This window comes from Myodes glareolus, chromosome 1 (assembly GCF_982192425.1).
Source record: "Myodes glareolus chromosome 1, mMyoGla1.1, whole genome shotgun sequence".
NCBI lineage: Eukaryota > Metazoa > Chordata > Mammalia > Rodentia > Cricetidae > Myodes > Myodes glareolus.
In genome coordinates this window covers 9,603,332-9,625,325 of record NC_142026.1, presented here as the reverse complement: position 1 = coordinate 9,625,325, position 21,994 = coordinate 9,603,332, and the positions used below count along the sequence as shown (strand labels likewise).

Genomic DNA, 21,994 nt, shown 5'->3' with positions numbered 1-21,994 from the left:
TTTCTTGTTTGTTTGTTTGCTTTTGAGACAGGGTCACCCTATGTAGCTCAGGCTGTCTTTGAACTCACTATGTAGACCAGACCGGCCTTGAACTTACAGGGATCTACCTGTCTCTGTCTCCTCATACAGGGAATGAGGATCTATGCCAATACACCCAGTTTTAGTTTTCATATATTACTTAATAGGAGACTAGTCTTGCAAACTGGAAGCCAAGAAGAAAAATAAGAAATAGCACATATCTAGTTTCCAGCAAAACATGTACAGTATTGATAGTTAAAGACATTTTAGTGGTTTATTTCCCTAAAAGTCTATTTGTCCTTCTGACATGGATATAAGATTTGGTGACAAATAATTCTATTTTATGTCATTTAGAAAGAAAAGTGGCTAAAGGCATGCTTTAGCTGGAAATTATTTTACTATCATTCTTCATTAAATTATACAGAAAAATGAAGCTATAAGAAATAATTTAAAAATTTTTTTTTAGGGCAGAGACATAGTACAGAGAGGAACAGAGCCTGTACTCCTTAGAAAGGAAACTGTTTTAAGACTTGACAGACTTTTCTTCTACGTCTGCTTTTTATTTTTAAACACTACCAGTGACCTCTTTGCTGACCAACATATTCGTGCAAACCCTGGCCAAGGAGGGAGGGGCAGGAGCAGAGAAGAAGCTGGGTGAAAGTTGTTGATGGCCCATGCCAAAATTCCGAGTTGAAATTGAATACGGCAAAGTTTCTTAAGATGGAAAGAAAGAAAAGATTTACAGCTTCAACAGAACTGTAATTCTACTAAGAAAAGGTATGTCCACCTGCTGTCTCCAAACCAACCATGGCTGGCTTCGCCAGGCATCTTTCTCCTTTATATATGGAGGTGGAGGGAAAAAAAAAAAAAAAGCGAGAGGCGTTCAAAAAACTTGAGGAAGTCCTGACCCTTTAGATTCCATTTATAGTCTGAGCCGGAATGCCACCCCCCGGGACAACTGAACCGTCCAATCCAGCCGCGTGTGTCAAGGTTCTGTTAGGCACTAAGTGAAATATATATGCATGCCCTTATACCATTCAACACTCTGGGTCCAACCTCCAGACGCTGGGCTACAGGTCAAGAGAGCCACCGCCGCTCTTCCAAGTGTCACTTTGACGGGTTCTCTTGGAGGAGATCTTTCTTTTGTTAACCCATCCTTTTAATCAAAATGGCACCAAAGAAAGACGTGAAGAAGCCTGCTGCTGCTGCTGCCCCTGCCCCAGCCCCGGCCCCGGCCCCAGCCCCAGCCAAAAAAGAAGAAAAAATCGACCTGTCTGCTATTAAGGTAACTAAACAGGTGAATCGATTTGGTCACTGAAACATCTCTCAACACTAAGGAACTCAAAGAGTTTGTGAAGAGGTGTATTTTTCACTGAAAGGAATGGCATTGATCAGTGAACTGGTGTTTTCGATGCCCGGAACCCTGCTTAAAAACATGGGCTCCAGCCTACAATTCCAGTGACGTTTTTTAAGACTGGAGACTACATGTGAGGTTTTTGTTTGCTCTTTTCTCGTTGCTCAGTATTTGCTGATTCTGTTTTCCATTTCCTCCTAATTTGTCAAAGTGCAATTTAGGGGGAGATAAGCCCATCTAGAGGTTTCGCATTTACAAATATTTAAGGAGTGCATTTTTAAAATAAAGTCTTCATGGAAATTGGATCCCTGACTCTAAAACTATATCATAAAAAGGGGGGGGGGTTAGCCTCTGCTTGTTTCCAGAAAGTTGAAGACAGCTGATAACCCAGCTGTCTTGGACACATCTATTTGACAGCTGTTTTATTTCATCTGAATTTTTTTTTTGCAATTCAAGTTAATTTCCTCTTCAACTTGCTTAATAAAATTTCATACAGCACTTGGTGCGATCTCAGTGCAGAAAACCACACACTTGAGTGCTTCAGTGACTGTAACTATCGTCATGTTTATTTGTATACAGCATTTAATTCAGATTTGTGAGTTCCCCCTAAACACAATGTATATATTATGTATATAATATATGTATTGATATATCCTGTTCATTTCTATAGCTGTTAGTGTGTGTTGAGCTTTTTACATACTGAGCTTGAACTAAGGCGAATGTGTATGTGTGTGTGTGTGTGAACACTTCTATGAACCAAGTTTTCAGCTCCAAAAAAGATTGTTTTGGAAAATGACAAATGAATTCCTCGTTACCTCTCAGCGACACATCACATATCCACCTTCTCCTCATTAGCTGGGCTTGGATTAGTCCTCATGGCAGGTTGAAAATCTTCATCTAAGGAAGCCAGCCTTATATGGAAAAGGACGGAGTCAAAGTGCTTATGAGGTGACCCTTCCATCCAAGCCAAGGGTTCTGTGTGTATCCAGCTGATGTCTCAATCTTAACACTGTATGAGAAAGTTACAACGCTGACCTACCTGCAAACATTACATTGACTATGTTAATATAATCGTGGAGCCTTTAAAAAAATTCCCTAAAATAATATTGAATCAGAACTCACATGGATTTATGTGATTAAACCAAATATAGTCATAATTTTTGTAACTTTCAGCTAAATATGAAATGAAACATGTTCCAAAGAGGCAAACATGCTATCGCAAATGTTTAATCTTTTTCTGCATCTGAAGTTACATTTGAGAAAACTTGGTCGTAGGATGGAACCTTATTGATGAATGTCCAGTTAGGGAAACTGCATGTTGGATCTTCTGGGATTTTTTTTTAATTTTGAGGACAAGATGCTTATAGTTAATTAAAAAGAAACCCAATCTTTCATCTTCGGTGATCTTAGTTGATGTCTTTACAGATGCAGGCTGACAATTACGGCCGCCACTGTCCTTCCTGGTTCTCCAATGTGCGCTCTTTAGCGACTTTAGGACTTTAAGTCAGTGTTGAGACCATTCTTTTTATATTTGTTGTGATTTATGAGACAACATCATCCCTGTTTCTGAGATAAACTTCCGGAAGAAAATGTGCCTCCTTAAAAAAAAAAAATACCAGAAGTGTCCCACTAATGAAAGCACGCTTTGATTTTGTTCCAGAGGAATTGTGTGTCAAAAAGTAAATGAATACGCTCTGTTAACATCAGTTTTTTTAATCTATAAATTAAACAAGTCTCTTGTCCCAGCCGCAGAGAAGGAGCACGTCCCTGAACTGTGACACTGCCTTAGCCTCCCATCCTTGTTTAAAATTAATGCTGGTACGAGCAAGAAAAACCGAAGAAGTGTTCTGAGTTGTACAAATTCAATATGTCCACCATCAGTTTTTCATTGTCAAGCAAGAGACAGGGTGGACTTTGAGAAGGAATACAAATCAAAAGAACAGAAGTCAAATGAATATTATTTATTTATTTATTCATTCATTCATTTATTTTGAGACAGGTTTCTCTGTAGCTTTGAAGCCTCTCCTAGAACTTACTCTACAGACCAGACTGGCCTCGAACTCACAGAGACCTGCCTGCCTCTGCCTCCCAAGTGCTGGGATTAAATGCGTGCACCACCACAGCCGACTTCAAATGAATCTTGAAGAAATGGAGGGAAATTAACCTTTTGTTTCCTTCAGAAGAACCATCCCTAATGGATGGGGCCAGTAAGGAAGAAACCGAAGCCGTGAATTCCTTCGGTGATTTTCCCTCATCAGTATGAAATCAGTACATATTTGGAAGGGTTTTTAGCAAAGTCAGAGACTATGATGCAACTTAGGAGTTTTATAAAATTTCATTTTATCCCAGTAGGTAACAGGGTTAATTAGAAAATATGTTATAGCGTTTCCTATTATGATGCTTTTAATCATTTGATGTTTCTAGATATATTTTCTCATGTAAGTTATAAACTTTTTTCAAGCAGAGAAAATGAATATATCTATACACATATTCATTAGCTTTCTGAAAACTGTATAAAGGCCCAAACTTAATTAGATTATAGGATTTATTTCATAAATCTTTTAAGATTAGAAATCTATCCTTTAAACTGTGGGTAATGCTGAAGTGTAATTGTATATAGGACACAACAATCATTAAATTCATTCCTCAATACTTTGCCCAACTAAGACCATGGTCCATTTTAAAATACTTATATTTGACTCACCATAAACTCTGAACAATCTTGGATATTTTTGATTAGTTTGCTTAAACGTGCTTTTCCAATTTGATTTTCTGGCCTGTTAGCTCTTAATTTAGAATGTTTCTTCAGTTGCTCTGACATAAGCCTTCAGGAGTCTCTGAGCAAATGCCTACCCAGTGTCCTGTGCCCATACACATTTCTGTGAGTGGCGTTTTCACAAAGTTCCACTGGCGTGTGAACATTAGTACTGCTGCTCTTGGTAGTTCTCAGCTCTCCCTGCCCTCAGAGAGCTGCTATCTCCAGTGACAAAGCCCAGTCCTAGAACAACACTGCCTCCCAGGATCACATTTGTAGGGATCAAAACCCGCCATTATGATTCTGGGTGCAAATGAAGGAGTGAATATTGGTTGCAACCAAGCAAGATGGTGAAAATAAGTGGGTGAGGGGATAACCACGTGCCTGGATTTTAAGAGATCTTGAATATGAAAGGTGTTTGTTTGGTTTTGTTTTGTTTTTTGCATGGTGCATGCTTTGGCTGGTAAGCCAAGATTGCTGTGAGTAGAGACCTTCATCATAGCTCGAAATGTGTTGCTTACGTTTTAATTTGCATTGTATTCATGCCACAACCTGGTCGTTCATTCTCGACTGGATACTGCTGCAGTGTTACAGAACTAGTACTGGTAAAGAATGCATTGACAGAAACTCTGCCAAAGAACACATCTCCAAACAGTAACCGAACACAGTCGCGGAAAGACTTAAATGTTAGAGTTAATGAGGGAGTTGGATGTATACTGTTCCCAAACATATATATTTCTTAAATGTTCAGTGAAGGCACATTGTGTATCGTGCATGAGGTCCAAGGTGTGGATTTATTTTGACTCAGACATGGGAAGTTTTTTTGGGATCACCTGTATTTTCTTTCATTTTCTAGCAAGGCTAAAATAAACCCAATCCCATTCAAGGAATTTCTGGGAATGTTTGAAAACAGGCTCCATAAAAGTCTGAATATCATAAGTCCCACTGTTATAATAGCACCCAACATCCGTTGTGATTTTATCCTGGATTGTTTTCACATTTAGTTTTTTTCAACGTTATAGAAACTGTTTTTAATCTGTTCCCAAGGAGGAAACTGAAGGCCCATCATCAAACAACTAGTTAAATGGTAGGTAAGATTTCACCAGCAGGGTAAATCTATAGTAAACCGTGTTAAGTGTTCAGTTACTTCCTGCTTCTAAAAACAAAGCACTGTCTTTACAGTTAGAACCCAAAGTGGTCAGGATCCAGAGCTGTTCTGTAGTACACTGCACAGTCCTATGCCGCCAGGAGAGGGCGTGAGCGGTCTGCTGCAGAACGGCTCTGCAAGACTTTGACCTTGGCAGCTCTGAGTGTTCTGTTTCTCACAGCTTCCCTTACCCTCCCTTACACCTGTTGTTGGGAACTACACATTCTGTTTTATAGACAGAGGGTGAAATTTTACGCATTTTCAAAGGCATCTTATTCACTTTGTCCCAAGTCCCTATAAAAATTTATAAACAAAAATGGATATAAAATTACTTCCATCTGCAACAAAATATTGAATTTTAAGACATTTGTGGTTTTGTTGTACTAAATAAACCTCAGACATACCAAATAAGACCTTTAAATCTGCCATCATAGGGCTAATCTCCTGAGATGAGACCTCTATTTGCTTATGAGTAAACACACTAATTTAATTAACATTTTTGGAGTTGATAAGCAGAAATGGCAATGTCATAGATATGGTTAAATATTAACATTAATATCATAGGGAAAAGCATGAGACAAATACATAGAGTCAATCTCTAATTTAACAAAAAAGTGAGTGAAAGCAATAAATCTTTGGGGAAAAGAGGGAAGAATTATTTAAGCATATGAGTCAAAGTCAAAAATGTCTTTCATCTTTTACGTGTCTACACTGTGAGGGAACAAGGCAGGTGAAGGGAGGGAAAACCTTGAAGGGCATTGTGGAACTCTCTCCACGGCGACATTTTGAGGTGTAGAAACGTAAAGTAAAACTCAGCTAAAAGAGACGCATTTGTCAACTAAAGGCGAAACTGACTTTCATTTAAAGACGATTAAATCTGTGCAAGACGAGGAGACCACCAAGTGATAGCGCCCGGTTTAGCCCTTGACATTTCAGTACTGCAAATGAAGCCCTGGCACGTTGTCTTTAGAAGTCGTTCCCTAATTACACAGCATTGAGCACCGTCTGACTCATGGAAATTGTGGGAAGGATTTTATTTAGTCTGCTGAGACTGTGCTTTCTTCTCTTCGGACTGAAACACTACTGTGTGAAAATAGGAAAACACATAGTTTAATTCCTTCATCACTGTTTCCGGTTTGTTTTTCACCCAAACCAGAATCGTGAAAGCAAAACCCGCAATATAAAAGTATCAATGGCTTCAGAATATTCTGGTTGGATTTTAAATTATATGGGTGATAAATTGCTCTAATCAGAAATTAATACTAGTGACTTGAAGTTGGAGGGGTGGGGGAGCTTTCCCTAAGTCAGACATTTTCCTTCTGTCCTTGTGAATGAGCTGTTTCTTTACTACAAGTCACCCAACGGCATATTATCTCCTGTGCATAAAAACCCAGTTGACTTGAATATGCTGCTGTGAAATTACATTTTGATAAATCTTTCTTTATTGCAATGATTACAGCATAATTGTCTTTCTCCATAAAGTAAGCTGTGGGAGGTCCTACTAACCAAAGATGGAAAATTCAGAACATATTAGAGCCATAAGCAATCCAAGAAATCATATATTCAGAAAAATTAATTCAGAGATATTATTTAAATCAAGCAACACAGGCTTTGTCATGACACCCAGAATAAGACCCCATTTTAGCTTTCCATGTATCCCATCAAAATCTCTAGAAGAGTATTCAGTATTTATCCCATCTGTCCCAAAAGAACTTCTGTTCCAGACAAATGGGAAAAACATAATTGTAATTTCTTAGCATGTGCAATATTTTTTCGAATGCTTACATTATAAAACTTAAAAAGTGAAGGAACAAAAACACATTTTTAATTTTTAAGAAATTACATAAAAATAAGTAAATATACAAAAAAGTACAGCTTACAAGAAATTTTACATTTATTTCTTATTAACTATGAAAAAGCAGGAGAGAAAGCTGGAAAGGAGCAGACTTGGATCACATTCTGAAAGTTGTATCAAAATTCACTTAGGTTGCTAGTGGTTCCTGCAGATCTAAACTGAGCTGCTTTTAATTGCATGGGTTTTGTGCTTAGGCGACAGAATTCCGAGGGCCAGCCCAAGCCTGCTGAACATAGCCTTCCCAGGTTAGTGTCATTTAAACCAACGAATCCAGTCTAACCTTCTAACAGCTCTTTCAGAGAGCCTGGGCTGGCACCATGCCCTCTTTGCTCCAGTTCCTCCCGTTTATAAAATACTTTAATAAGCACCCTAAATCCATTTTGTTACTCTCAGAATTATAAGGAGAGAAATGTCTTTCTATCGGCCTTAAGTGACTTATTGTGAAGCACAATATTCTAAGAGTTTCAAATATTCTTCCTAATGGCCTTTTGGTGATTTTTGAAACTCTGTAAGAGAAATTAGTTTTTTTTTTTCTTAAAAGTTTATATATGTCGAACTCTGATCTCTGAGCCAGGCAGGAAGGCAGAGAGTATCCAGCAATGTTCTCTTGACTGACAACTGTCTCTGGTTACAACAACTTCTTTTCTTAGCTCTGGTCGTTGGCATCTGTCCATCCCCCTGAAATAAGAAGAGCTTTGCCCGTCATCGTCCATGTTCCTTCCAGGGCATTTCCTTTAGTATCCAACACCACACATTTCTTTAATACAGTTGTTGTTCTTCTGAGATACTAAGATTTACCGTATATCAATTCTATATTTTAACTGCATTGTAATATTTTTTTCCTATAAAGCAAGTCCTTCTAGATGCCAGAAGACTTATCTTTAGTCAGTGAGCCAAACTTCATGACTACTGCCTGGAAGACAATTCTCAAGTGAAAACAGCCCATTATCACTGCAGTAAAAATTCTTCACGGGAGCATATGCCTTACAGGCTGCTTTTTACCTAAACTCACCACCAAATGTGAATGGGGGAGCTACAGCCCTGTCGGATGTGGCCTTTTACTAACGTGTAAGATGAAGACATAGGATCAGGTAATAGATGCCTTTAAAAAGAAATAGAAGGTTGACAAATTAGAACTCTGGACCATAAGCATTCATATAAAATCTAAAGGAAAACGCTAGAGCTATAAATAGTAAAGAATTTTAAATGAGTGTACTTACTATGCTCTGGGCAGTTCTTGGGGCTGAAGATGCAGAGAATATACGTAGTTTCTCTGGAATTTAAGCTTTGTAAGATAACACATAAAATTTCTGTCCTCTGGGGATATAATACTCTAGAGGAAAAGCTTATGCTCAAAAGAGAAACTTGGGACACAGCCAGACCACACTGAATGCACCAGGGAGTTTAGTGTATTAATGGTCTAATGGTTTTAATTGAATGAAAATTTTATTAGGCATTTAATAGGAGAGAGGAACCTGATAGAGCTGGAACTGAAAAGACCCTAAGTACAAGGCAAAGTCGGTGTTCTAGAGAGAGATGCTGTGTTAAAACACATCCAGGTCCACATCAGAAACAAGCTACGGCCTTTCAGCATTGGCCTGGGCTTCCCAGCAGATGAAGCAAGAAGGCTGATGAGCTTACAATGGAGAAAAGGGGCCAGGTATGCCATAGAGAAGCACACGTACTTTGACGAAGAGGGGTTCTTATGAAGGCTGGAAGAATGTTTAATACAAAAAGAGGAGGGAACCATGGGTTGCACACCAGACAAGAAAGATTTAAACCAACTTTGAAACACACTGGGTGATGAGCTCTCAGACTGAGGCCCAAATCAAAGGGCTGTGCGAACAGATCAAGCATTTGCCCAAACATCTAATAGTATTCCTACCATAACGAGGAGAGGCCAGAGACAGTGTGTGTCATCCTAACAGTGGACAGGAGGATTGCTTTTCTCGTGGCTATAGTTTACTCTGTCTTGTGTCAGTTGATATGTTTACGTTTATATTTTGACTTTCAGTATGTTAAAAAAAATCTGAACTTTTTTTGTGAATATGATAAAGATATAGCAAAAAACTGGGATGAAATAATTGAGTAGTTCCTTACCACTTCTGTTTTAATAGTAACAGCAAACCTTTCAATAGTGCCTAAGTGGTTACAACATAATTCAATAATTCAATCCAACATAAATTCAAGTTCTGTGCTGATTTTCCAGTTTACCCGTAAGCTTTTATAAAATTTGACCACGTTTCACATATATTCAAGGCTACACTTTTCCACCTGAAAAAAAGTGAAATGTAAAAATTATCATTGTTGGCAATAAGGCAACTTCTATGTAATATTTAGTTACTAGCTTCACTAATACTGGTCCTCAGTAATGGCTAGAAAACTCGAATTTAATGGTACAAATGCATAAAACAACTACATCAACTTTAATAGGACAAATACAAAAATATAATTACAAAATTGAGAAAGAGGATTAAAAGGTATGTTCTATAGAACTTTAACTTAGACACCCAAAATCATGAGAGTCTAAGTTACAAAATTATTAAAGATTGTAAATTTTCAATTTTAATACTTCCTCCCATTTTACTTCTAATGATTCAAAGCGTGTTTAATTTTTCTGTTAACTCTCATTCCCCAGTAACCTCTTAAAATACCAGTTTGTTTATGAAGACTTGTTGACCCAGGTACTACTAACTTCAAAATTATCGTTCTTCATCTGGAGACTCAAGATCCTGTAGGACTGTTTTCAGAACTTGTGAACTTTAGGCCAACAGTGATACATATATTTTTCATATTTTGATTGGCATCTAATCATTATTTTGATTAGAATCTAACAAATATTTTATTAGTATCTAATAATTATACAGAACAAAGTGTGCCATTGTGATATTTTCATATGTGCACATAATTATGTATTTTGAAGAAGGGCTGTCCATTTAGCTGTTTATTCTGCAATGGTACGAGGGTGAGCGGCACACATCATGATTTCTATGGACACCTTCGTTAAGGGCAGTTGCATTCTGGACACTCCAAACTGATCATCCCCCACAGCTGTTCCAGCTTTCCCCATTCTCAGATAAGCTGCTGTAAAAGCCCATTGCTGGCCTAGTCCCTCGAACACCTTGAAAATGTTAAAGTTCTATTTTTCATTCCAAGAGCCTTACTTTAGGTTATTTTATTCTTGGTCTGCGGATTGAGCCACAAAGTGTTGGACAGGACAGACTAGTTTTAGTAAGAACTTAGCAACAAAAAATAAAACAATTAATGTGTCAGTTTTCTTGACTGCTAAGAATTTCAGAAAATAAAAAAAAACATAAATAGTCAGTCTATATAATAAAGAAAACAAGGAAGAATGGACATACCCAAACCTAATGTCAGGAGACAAAGAGAGGAGGTAGGAAGTGGAACCCTAAATCCCTTCTTGTTTAGATTATTCTCCTGAGAATATTGCTTACAAAAGCATAATCTTTAATGGAGATTTGGGACTCTGACCAGTTGTGATGTGGGTGCATCCTAAGGAATCCTAAGAAATATACAGAGCACACAAAGTCTTCTCAAGTCCTCAGAACATTACCATAAGAGATGGAGTTTTGGAGAGTGTTCTTTCTATACCAGTTACTATTTGAAAACTCAAGCCAGTTTCATCCAAGAAGTTCCAGACTTGCTGACTAGACATTTGCAAGGTCCATAATTACCCAGCAGAAGCCCAAGCCCTAGAAGGATCCTGAGTTTTCCATGAGCAAAGAAATGTCCTGAAGGAAGAGGTTGCAGAGAACATCTCAGAGGTAAAGACCATAAAAGTACTGACAGGCTTCGGTCTCACTAGGGCCGTTCACTTCTAGGCCCTGGGTTCCTAAAAATAGCCCTAGGGTGCACGTCCCTCTTTCTCTCTGCCCTAAGAAAGCTACAGAACTCCTCCAGGAGGAGTGGCTGCCGCCTGTGAAATCCGATGCTAGACATGAGGTCAGTTTGACCAGAAATAAAAGGAAACCACCGAGAAGAAAGACTCCACTCAGGGATCGGAGCTGCCTTCAGCTTGCTCGCCAGCCCCACTGCTGTGTTGCAGCGCAGAACTTCATCATGGTGGGTCCTACAAGGAAACAGTATGTCCTTTACAGAAGGAGACAGTGGGCAGCAGGAGCTTACTGAGGGGACAGGCAGGCAAGGAACAGAATGGAGGGGAGAACCTACTTAGTACAAGGATTTGGGAACCTAGTCCTGGTTTGATGATCATGATGAAGATAGAAGAAATGACTTCCAACTATTGCACCAGATGGAAAAAAAATGCATCTACCTCCCCAGAGCGGTCCTCTGTGCTTCGCCTGCTTTTGCCATTTCACGTGAGATTCATCCAGATTTGGAAGGGAAAGTGCGGCTTTTCACAGCAGTGAAATGCTGTGCTTCACATAGAAGTCAGTGATGACTATAGTGAAGTGCTGTGCTTTACAATAGAAAGCAATGATAACTGACAGCAAAGAGGAAGCAAAACGTATCTGATTCTTCAGTTTCGTACAGTAGTACAAAATATGTTAATTAAGCAGAAAGACTTACGGTGACTTTTATATCCCATTCTATTTGCAGTTTTAAATGTATCTTATCAGACATATGCTAAATATACACCACTATGGCATTCTAGGATGTGCTCAACTTAGCATTTTTAATATCTTTACATCATTAAGATACTGAGAAAAGATTTTTTTAATTATTTTCTGCAATAGATTTTTATGATCATAGGTTCAAAGTTGCCCTCACACACCCGTCCTGTGCTAAGAACACCTACATGGTTTCCTAACGTCTCACAGCAGACAGCACTCATTCTGTCAATGCATTTGAAAGTTCTTTCTTTCTCTCTCCCTCTTGCCACTGCAGTCCTTCAGCGCCGACCAGATTGCGGGTAAGTGATCTGTGCTGCTCTAGGAAGAGCAGAGCTCTCTGCCTGTCTCTAAAATGTCACTTAACTCCACAGCATGCTCCTTTGTGGCTTAGACTGTTCGTGTCCATTCCATGCCTGGGCTCCGAAAACTGGGCTGTCTGCTGGAGCTCACTTTGAAGAGCACTCGGGAATGAGCTGGATGCACTTGTATATCAGGGTGCTCTTCTCTGGTTAAAATATATTTTGTGATTAATTTCTTTCTAACAGATCGAGTTCTCTAAGGAGCAGCAGGAGGGTAAGTTTAAGAGCCGTAGCGGTTCGTATGTGCAGACTTATGGCAAACGAGAATACCAACTCCCTTGGGATGGGCTAAGTGCTGCCTAATTTTCCACACCGGGGCTGTTCCTCTAAATAGAAATTGCTTTCAAACACTCTAAATATAAACCTGTATAACTGAAGCCCTTGCTTATAGTTAGTGACCAAAGATGTAAGGAAATAAAAAAGTAGACTATAAATCCATGTAGCTACTGATTCCTAAATAAGATGAACTTGAAGCGCTAGGAAAGATCATGGATGATATATTCACAAAAGATATAGGTTCTAGAAAACTAATTTACTTGTCAAAGGCCTAGAGAGAGATTTGATAGGCCCGGAATGTTCAATCTGAAAAACGAAACTGATTATGAAAGCTGCCCCGACGGCCAAACCTGCCTGGTTTCATTGGAAACATAGAATTGTTAACTAGAAGAGATTCACAGACAGAGAAGAATCCTAATCCAGCACTTCGTTAAGGGATATAAGACAGACAACTGGAGAAATGATAGGTCTTTCTTCCTCAATGGCCAAAGAATTAGTAATTGTGTCATAATTTTGTATGAATTCAAATGGGCTAGGCAGCTTTTCTTAGGAAGAGATGCTATCGATGCGTCTCAAACTTTTTAGGATTGAAGAGACCCTGGATGGCTTCCTTAAAACTTTAACTTTTTCGCTTTGTGTGTTTGGATTCAACAGGGTCCAATATCCCAAACTAGTTTGGTTTTTGGATTAGGAAGTATAAGGAGAATTTTTTATGGGGTGAAATCATCATAATATGTGGATAAACTAAGTAAAATGCATTTGTAGAAAGTTTAGTTATGTGTATTACATGTTAGGTGATTGGCTATAATAATGTATAGCATATTATAATATATAAGGTACAAATAACTGCGGATGATTAGTAAGTGTTCTCTATCAAAGGCTTCCACATTCTTCAGTCTCTCTCAGGATCATGTTTGCTTTGTTGTCTAGGTATCTGTTTAAAACAAAAGGTTATTTGCTGTAGTGCAAACTCACTGATATCAATATCATGGTTGTTGGCCTCATGTAGACAGTTTAGATGTCTGGATGGCTTTTAACTCAAGATCATTTAAAGTTATACTATTAAGGATTTGTCTTAAAGGAAATGATGTTTCTAATTTGTTTAAGTATATCTTTAACTGGTGATGCAGCTACATCATTAACCCTGCCTCCCAGCCTTCTACAATTCCTTACCTAGAATATTACCATGGTGCCAAACTATCACTGGATCAAACAATGAAAGATTCAAAAACCCTTGCTGAGACAAATGTACTTAGTGTTAAGTGTGAGACCTATCACCCAATATTGAAAACACATTTTAGCCACAGAATTGAATAAACATTGATACATTGGCCTGGGCTTTTTTTTTTTTGAGTCAGAAACACAAATGTAAACTATTTAAGTGAGAATTCTGTGCTTTCAGAATAAACAAAGACCACTTGAATGTGTGTCCTTGCTTAACGAATGAAGAATGTTGTTCATACATTCTATTTGGCTTAAAAGAAAGGGGAGAGAAGCAAAGAAAATTACAGCATTAGGAAGTTGTAGGACTCATGCTGTCTGTTAGCATGACCACCAGCTACATATGGTTACTTGAGCATTAATTAATTTTTAAATTATAAATGTTAAAGTCTGTATCTTAAAGTTCACCAGTCACATTTCAGTATTCAAAACCACCATTATATGGCACGTGGAGAATAATTCCATCACCAGATGTTTTGGAAATGGTGTGGTTCTGGGCAGAAGATCAGCTGATATATTCTTAAAGGTCACATATGAAAGACTGTTAAGTTCCTTGCACTGTTACAACTCCACTCTGTTCTTGGGGTTAATCAAAGACTACAAACAATGCATATACACAGGATCATGGTGAGATTATAATAAATGTTGTTAATATAGCCAGTCAAGGAAGGAGTTCTCCAGTCTGTTCTAGAGCCTTGAAGAGAAGAACTAAACCTTGAGCTAAAAGTTCAAGATTAAAAGAATTAGTTCTCTGGCCTCTGCCTTTAGGTTACTAAAAGATAATGTCAGAGCGATTCCATTACAGCCATTAAAGTGCCTTTTCTACACCAGCATCTGAGCTGTGTGACCGAGAATCCTCAGAGCACTGTGTCTGGCATCTGAAGCCAGCAGCAAAAGGAGTCCAGTTCCACGTGACCTTTAGAAAGATAAAAAATAGTATGTGACTCATGAAACCACAAGGCTCAAGCACCCTTTTTCCAGATTGGGGCAGATTATGGTGAGAGCATAGGATTTAAACAAGAATGGTAGCATGGCCTATGGCTAATTGTGTATATAGGACTCTGTGTAATCTTAGCTCCAAAGGCACTGAGATATCCTGAGACAGGACATCAGGGTATTAACAGAGTGATCTTTCCAGACTGCATATTTTGCTGGAGATTGTGGTAACCCAAAAAAGATTGTTTTCAGTTCTGAGACTTTATTCACCAACGTGTTTATTCATTCAAATGTTCCAGGGTCGTTGGGGTTAATATCTGTAAGTCACCATCAGCACTTCCAGGTTTTCCAGAAATTTTCACTGAGTTAAGTTTAGATATTTCCTTTAAAATGCCTTTACTGGCTCCTAAATCCATTTTATCCCTCTTTTCAGGCTTTTCATTATATATTTCTAAATTATTATGGTCATAATTGTGAAGGTGAAGCAGTTCGATCAAAGCAGACTTATAGGACATAAAGTAACTGGCAGAACTATTGTGGGGAGGAAAGGCAGTGCCTTGAGATACACTCTTAATTCACACACAGCTGTGGATGTGAACAAAACCAGCTCAGTCCATTCATGCAAATATCTCAGTTTCAGTAACATGGGACATGTACTAACGTGAAGCATTCTGCAGAGTGCGACGTTGAAGAAAACTAGACAAAGGAGAAAATAAATTATTTCTGCATTATTTTCTTATAGCTGCATGGGAATCTATAGTTAATACCATTAAATATTAATTTTAAAAAATGTTCTTAAATTATGAAGATTTTTTGGTCATATGAATTATTTGGGGGCTAAATCAGAATTATATGAAGATATCATAATAACTGTTCCAAAAATATTTCCCTTCTGTATTAACCAAAGTAGGAGCCTCTTTGAGTCAGACACTGAGGTGGTTAAATGGCATTGTAAAACTTACAAGCTTGCCTCACACTTCGAACTTCCTAATAATAATAATAATAATAATAATAATAATAATCTATTTCTGGAGGAAACTAGTTGAAAATACAGTCTATAAAATTGATGCCCCAAAGATTTTTCTACAAACTTAAAAAAAAGTTTGGGTTAAACTCACATACAATAGCCCCAGCTGGAAATTTGCTTTCTTGAAATTTTGCTAATATTGCCAATTAATTGAAGGACTATTTGGAGACTCTCAAGTTTTCTCATGAGAATATTTTAAGTGACTCTTGCTTCCCACACAGATGAAAGAAATAGGAATTGCTATCACTGGGAGCTCCAATTTCCACAATTAAAAATTAATTCCACATTACTAACAACGTGGCTTAAAACTAGAAAGGCTGCTTCAGAACAGTTCCCCACAGAAACACCAAAGGGTTTGAAACACCAGTGACGGTTTGAAAGCCGGAGATAACCTGAGTGGTTGGGAGAAATGGGGAAGCAGAGAAGAGTTTGAAGGACCTGGGGTTAATTAGAAGGTTCCAGGAAAATGAAAGTCAGTTCTCACCAGGGCCTGAATGTCTCGTGCTTCTTGCAGAATTCAAGGAGGCATTTCTCCTGTTTGACAGAACAGGAGAATGCAAGATCACCTTAAGTCAAGTGGGTGACGTCCTTCGGGCTCTGGGCACAAATCCCACCAATGCAGAGGTCAAGAAGGTTCTCGGGAACCCTAGCAATGAAGGTAAGTTCCTCGAAGATCAGTGGAAATTGTGAAGGGCCTCCCACACAATAAACTCAGTTTGCTCCTGATGGTGGCAGCCATGCCTCTCATCACTGGGAAGCCTTAACATTTTATAATAATAATAATAATAATAATAATAATAATAATAATAATAACAATGAGTTAACTTCCACTGGGGACCTGCAAGTGTGATAAGACATCATACTAAAGAGAAATGGCATGGAAAGATGAGACCAGTATGCTCAGCATGGTGTCTAAATCCAGGGCAAAGTCCAAAGCTATACACCCTTTGAATAATCATAATGACATCCGTCTAGAGAACAACTTTTCCTTGATAAACAACGAGATAAATTGAGATAAGGCATAGATGAGCACATTTTCTTTTACAGAGTTCATACCTTCAAAGACAAAAGGACATTTTAAAGTTAGTTTAACTTTAATTAAAATACAATTGCATCATCTCCCTCATTTCCTTGTGGAGCCAATATAATAATATATTGAATGATCTTTTCTCCAACTCCTCCCACTTCTCCTCCTTCCAGCCCTCTCCATGCTTTCCCCTCATTGCCTCTCACATTCATGGACTCTTTTCCTTTTACTGTTATTTTTATGTATGTGCGTAAATATATACACACATACGTCCAACCTTTTGGGACTGTTTACTGTTGCTTGTATGATATCAGGGCTGACCACCTAGTATTGAGTAATTTGGGGGATCTATATGTATAGATATGTATTTATGATATTATATGTGTGAATATGTGTACGTATAGTTCAGTAGTGTTTTACTATGTTTATGTTATTATAGAAAACCTTATATTGCTTCCCTGATACTTGTGGACTATAGCAAACATAGTACTAATAAAATGTATTAAGTAATCAAATTGTCCCAAGCATTTTAACAAGCTTTTTATGCCCTTGGTTCATTCAATCTCACAGTAACACTGTACAGTACTTCTATTTCAAAACTGAGAATATGGGACACAAAGAGGTTAAGAGTTGAGCCAAGGGGCTGAAGAACTCTGCAGTTAAAGGCATTTACTGCCCTCTCAGAGGACCTGGGCTACATTCAGGTCCACACACATACATGCAAAATAATTTAAAGAGAGAAAAGTAGAGCCTCATTTGGGGTACACACCTATAATCTCAGCACTTTTAAAGTGGAGTTGGAAGCTCAGAAGTCCAATGTCATCCTCAGTTCCACGGCAAGTTGGAGGCCACGCAGAGACCAGTAAGAGTCTATCTTTAAAAAAAGAACAATGAATAAAAATAAAAAAGTAGTTAGCAAAGTTGCTTACTGCTTCAGAGTTGTGTTGATCTGGGAGTAAAGCTTAGCACTGAGACTACAGAACTCATACTATTGATTGTTACTGTATTTTTGTCAGCTTAGTAGTTTACCCACTGGAATTTAAGTTGTGTGAAGATGTCTACGAACATTTGCATTTGGTGAAGATTTTCATGAACATTTGTATTTGGTTTGTGACTCAGGGGTGGTATCTTATGGTGACTATTAACCCGCAAACTGCAATCTTCTTCCAGAGATGAATGCTAAGAAAATCGAGTTCGAGCAATTTCTGCCCATGATGCAAGCTATCTCCAACAACAAAGACCAGGGAGGCTATGAAGACTTTGTTGAGGGGCTGCGTGTCTTTGACAAGGAAGGCAACGGCACTGTCATGGGTGCTGAGCTCCGCCATGTCCTTGCCACTCTGGGTAAGGAAATACATTTCACTGGGCTTAACAGGAGAGGTTGTATACCAGGAAGATCATGGCAGGAAAGTTGTGTCATAATCAAAGGAGACAGGGGAAAGACTACGAAGGAAAAATTAAAAAAATAGGAGTCAAAAGTCTGTGACTATTTCCGTTGGCCTCTGTGACAAGTGAGACTGTTTGGGGGTGAAGTAATAACAAAAAATATTGGACATGAGTTAATAAAAAATTGTACTCCTCGCAAGCTATAGTTGGGGCATGAGGGATACTGATTATTTCATCCACCCATCCAAAATCAGCTTAGGGGAAGTCTCCCAAATGCCAGGGAAGCAAGGAAGGACAAATGTTTACCCCTCGAAGGCAAGGGTTTAATCATGATTTCAAAAGACCCTGTCTGATCAATAATGTTGAGAGTTTGAAAATATTCTGTGGTCTTATTTCTAAAGCTAAGGGTGTTTTGTTTCACTAGGTGAGAAGATGAAGGAGGAGGAGGTGGAAGCATTGCTGGCAGGCCAGGAGGACTCCAACGGTTGCATCAACTATGAAGGTACAGCCGGCACGCACCTTCGCTCTTACTTGATTCAAGATACATTTCTTTCCTTTCCTTCTTTTTTCTATTCTTTCTTTCCTTCTTTCTTCCTTCCTTTCTTTTTTAGTATTTTTTTTTCACAACAGGGTTTTTCTGTGTAGCCTTGGCTGTCCTGGAACTTGCTCTGTAGACCAGGCTGGTCTTGAACTCTCAGAGATTCTCCTACTTCTGCCTCCCAAGTGCTGGGATTAAAGGTGTATACTCCCACCATCCAACAATAGATTCCTTTCTAACTTTAACTTATTTTCTTTTCTTTATTGATGTGTTTTATTTATTTTAAGTAAATGGCCTAATCCTGAGATATTTGTATGGGAACCCAAACATATATGCAGAATTAATTCCAGAGCTTTTTGGAAATCCCATGCAGACTTACAGTTTAACCTGTGTTTCCTTATGTTTTCTCTTAGCTTTTCCACAATATCCATGAGGGATAGACATGGCTTAAATTAGAATTAAGTGCAATACAACACCAGAGTTGAACAGATTTTGGAATCTTTTACTGGGACAAAAGTCATGAGAATCAAGAAACTGGAGGTCAAAGAAATATAGTTACTTTGATCAATCGATGATCAAATCATTACAGCAAGACTGGTACTGAAATTTAGTACTCTTTGTCTAGTGGCCCTGTTTACATGAAAACCATTTAATAGCTTGGTATGGTAGCATACATTTATATTTCTAGGAAGCTGAAGAAAGAAGAGCCAGCCCTGGGCTACAGAGTGAGACCCTGCTGGAAGAAGGGAAAGAGAGAGCAAAGCACTGATGAGCACACATACACACGGGTGGGTGGGGGAGCAACAGAGATACACACAGAAAGAAGGGAGAGGGAGAGAGAGAGAGAAATACCACCTCATAGTAACAAGTACTTATTTCCAGTTGCCAGTTTACAGCAGTTTTACACAAAGGGTATGAAAGCAATATATACTCAAAGTAAATATTTAAAATAAAGCTGTGTAATATTATTTGAAATTTACAGTATTCCCAATAAACTTTATCTTTCCAAATACCAGTCACATTTCAATAAATCTATGGTGTCCCAAATTTAGAACAAGCATAAGAAAAAAATAAACAAAAAAGAAAACAGAAAAGGAGGAGAAGGAAAGAGAAGCAAAGGAAATAAAGGCATACAGCCACACCAATCAATCTTTGCTATAAAGTCCTTTTTACTCAAAAGTAATTCCTCTTTGTTTGTTATAAATATATTATGTAGAATAGCCTCTAATAATATCATTGAGAAAAATTGATAGTCATCTGGAAAATAAAGTCAAATCTCAACTTCTTTTCAATTCACTTTGGCTTTTCTAACTCTCAACTATATATATTGTCCAACAGCTTTTGTCAAGCACATCATGTCTGTGTGAATGGAGTTTGGAAGGTACACACCTACTCTCTCTTTAATATGCAAGGCTTGCCTGATATTTTGCTGAAAGAAATAGCAGCTTCACTGCATATGCTTTAGATAAAATAAGTATTGCCTCCTAATCGTAGGTTATTTATATTAACCAGAATATGCTGTTCTCTTGAGACAATAGATACAACATATTTATATGCGTGTACAAGAAAATCCTTTTGCTTCTGTCTACAAACCCTGTCTTTTAAACTCTACTACAATTAAACAGTAGAAATTCAACTAACCAGAGACTAGTTGATTAATTTTAGTTGGCAAGTAACACTACTGTCCTAAATTTCTTGAATAACATTAACTTTTAACAAATACTGCTCTAACAAACTATGTTGTGATAGTTGAGGTTCAAGGGCTGACAAGCAGGTTCTTAAAGCTAGGGTGTGACTTTGCCTTGCGAGTGTTGGCTCACATTTCCTCCAGAATGTTCTTTCCAAACACCTGCTATCAACATCTAACTTGCTTCTGTTTCCCCTGCAGAACACAGTGTTTGGGAAGACTGGCCAGATGTCAGTTCAAGAACGCCCATGGCTAACTGTCCACATCTGCTTACCACTACCAAGAAGATCAAAACAACCTAGACCATTCTAGACTGAAGGGTTCCCTAAATTTTTATAAGCCGTGCGTTTTTCATAACACACAAATCAGGCATCTACTGTTCTAGGGGATATGAATAAAATATTGATAATCTCAAGTCCAAGCACCACCTTTATCATCTACTTGGGTCCACAACATTCTTAAAACACTGTATCAATAAACTTGGTCAGTCTGGAATATTCAAGTTGTGTGTGTGTGTTACTTTTTTGTTTTATGAAAATAGATTTTAAGAATTCAATTCTTATAGAAAATTATAAAAAATACTGATGAATGACAAATTTATTTTAAAAACTTATCACCGAAGGACCAGATGAGATGGCTTTGTGGGTAAAGGCATGTGTCAGCAAGCTTGAAGACCCTCATTTCATCCCTGGGATGCACATGGTGGAAGACAACGGACTCACACATTTACCCTCCGCTCAACACATGTGGGCCATGCCCTACTCCCCACATATACACACAAATGAAAACAATAAGGTGAATAAATAATAATGCAAAAAATTAAGGTCATCACAATCTACAAAGCAATAACAAATTGAATAATTAAGAGTTATATATTATTTTAAAAGTTAAATAAAGAACCAGGAAATTCAGATAGGTGCTGGGGCATTTTAATAGACTCTATAGGCAATTTAAGGTAAAACTAGGTCTTTCAAATTTATGTTAATCAGTTTTTAATGGCTTGATCTACTTCCTTTGTAGTGACAATTAGCCTATTGGAAAACTGTAGAAGATTTTGACTTTTCTCTCTGATGACTTCAAAAATAAAATCCAATGTGGTCTTTTAGCCGCTGCTTAAAACAATAAATAATAAATAATAAGCAAACAAACCTCCCCAGGGTGAAGGGATTATTGCTCAAGCGCTCAGGGTTCTGATTATTGCTATGCCTCTCCCACTACGGCGTGTTCTGCTTCCCACAAAGTGTCCGCATCTCAGCTTAGCCCGTTACCGAACATCAAAGAAGCACAGAAATTAAATGGAAAAATTTACAGAATAAGCTTTATCTCCTCGATATATGACTTAAATCTTTCCACAGCAGACCCTAGAAGTAGGAAGTATTAGCACGATGTAGGTGCCCCCACTTCCCTGAAAAGACACCGTAACAAAGAGGGCTCTGGTTTCAGAAGTACCTGCCTAGGCATAGCTCTTGGGAGGGGATGTTGGCAACTTCAGGTCAACAAACTCCTATCTAGGAAAAGGCACTTGTATTATAGTCACTAACCTGTGCTTTTGTGGCTAAGTTGGGATGCCGCAATCACGTGTTTAAGGAAAGGGAACTATGACCTCGTGAACTGGAAACACCACAGAGGGCGTATCTCGGAAAACGGAAAGCTGTGTCTGCGGTTTGCTTTAAGGGACCACACCAGTGCTGCTGAGAAGGTGAAGTGGGATAATTGAATTTTTAAGTATATTTCATATTAACTTTTTTAAGATTTTAATTTAGCGGCTACAGGTGGCTCATGACTACCCTATTGAACGATGAGGTTCTCAATA

The 21,994-nt window shown here is 38.2% G+C and overlaps 1 protein-coding gene across 1 annotated transcript; it reads left to right on the top strand.

Annotated features, from left to right (window-relative positions):
* Positions 1-1,063: 1,063 nt before the first annotated feature.
* Positions 1,064-20,683, top strand: Myl1 (myosin light chain 1). The gene is made up of 7 exons (XM_087903874.1): positions 1,064-1,303; positions 12,270-12,297; positions 16,058-16,201; positions 17,741-17,914; positions 18,381-18,458; positions 19,833-19,875; positions 20,383-20,683. The coding sequence occupies exons 1-6, from the start codon at positions 1,187-1,189 to the stop codon at positions 19,859-19,861; spliced, it is 570 nt and encodes a 189-aa protein (XP_087760000.1). The 5' UTR covers positions 1,064-1,186; the 3' UTR covers positions 19,862-19,875; positions 20,383-20,683.
* The last annotated feature ends 1,311 nt before the right edge of the window (positions 20,684-21,994 follow it).

Bases quoted from the DNA above. Each gene is read 5' to 3' on its own strand.
- Myl1 (XM_087903874.1), top strand. From the start codon at position 1,187: ATGGCACCAAAGAAAGACGTGAAGAAGCCTGCTGCTGCTGCTGCCCCT. The intron at 12,298-16,057 runs GTAAGTTTAAGA...TGCTTCTTGCAG, and splicing joins CTCTAAGGAGCAGCAGGAGG to AATTCAAGGAGGCATTTCTC. The intron at 16,202-17,740 runs GTAAGTTCCTCG...ATCTTCTTCCAG, and splicing joins CGGGAACCCTAGCAATGAAG to AGATGAATGCTAAGAAAATC.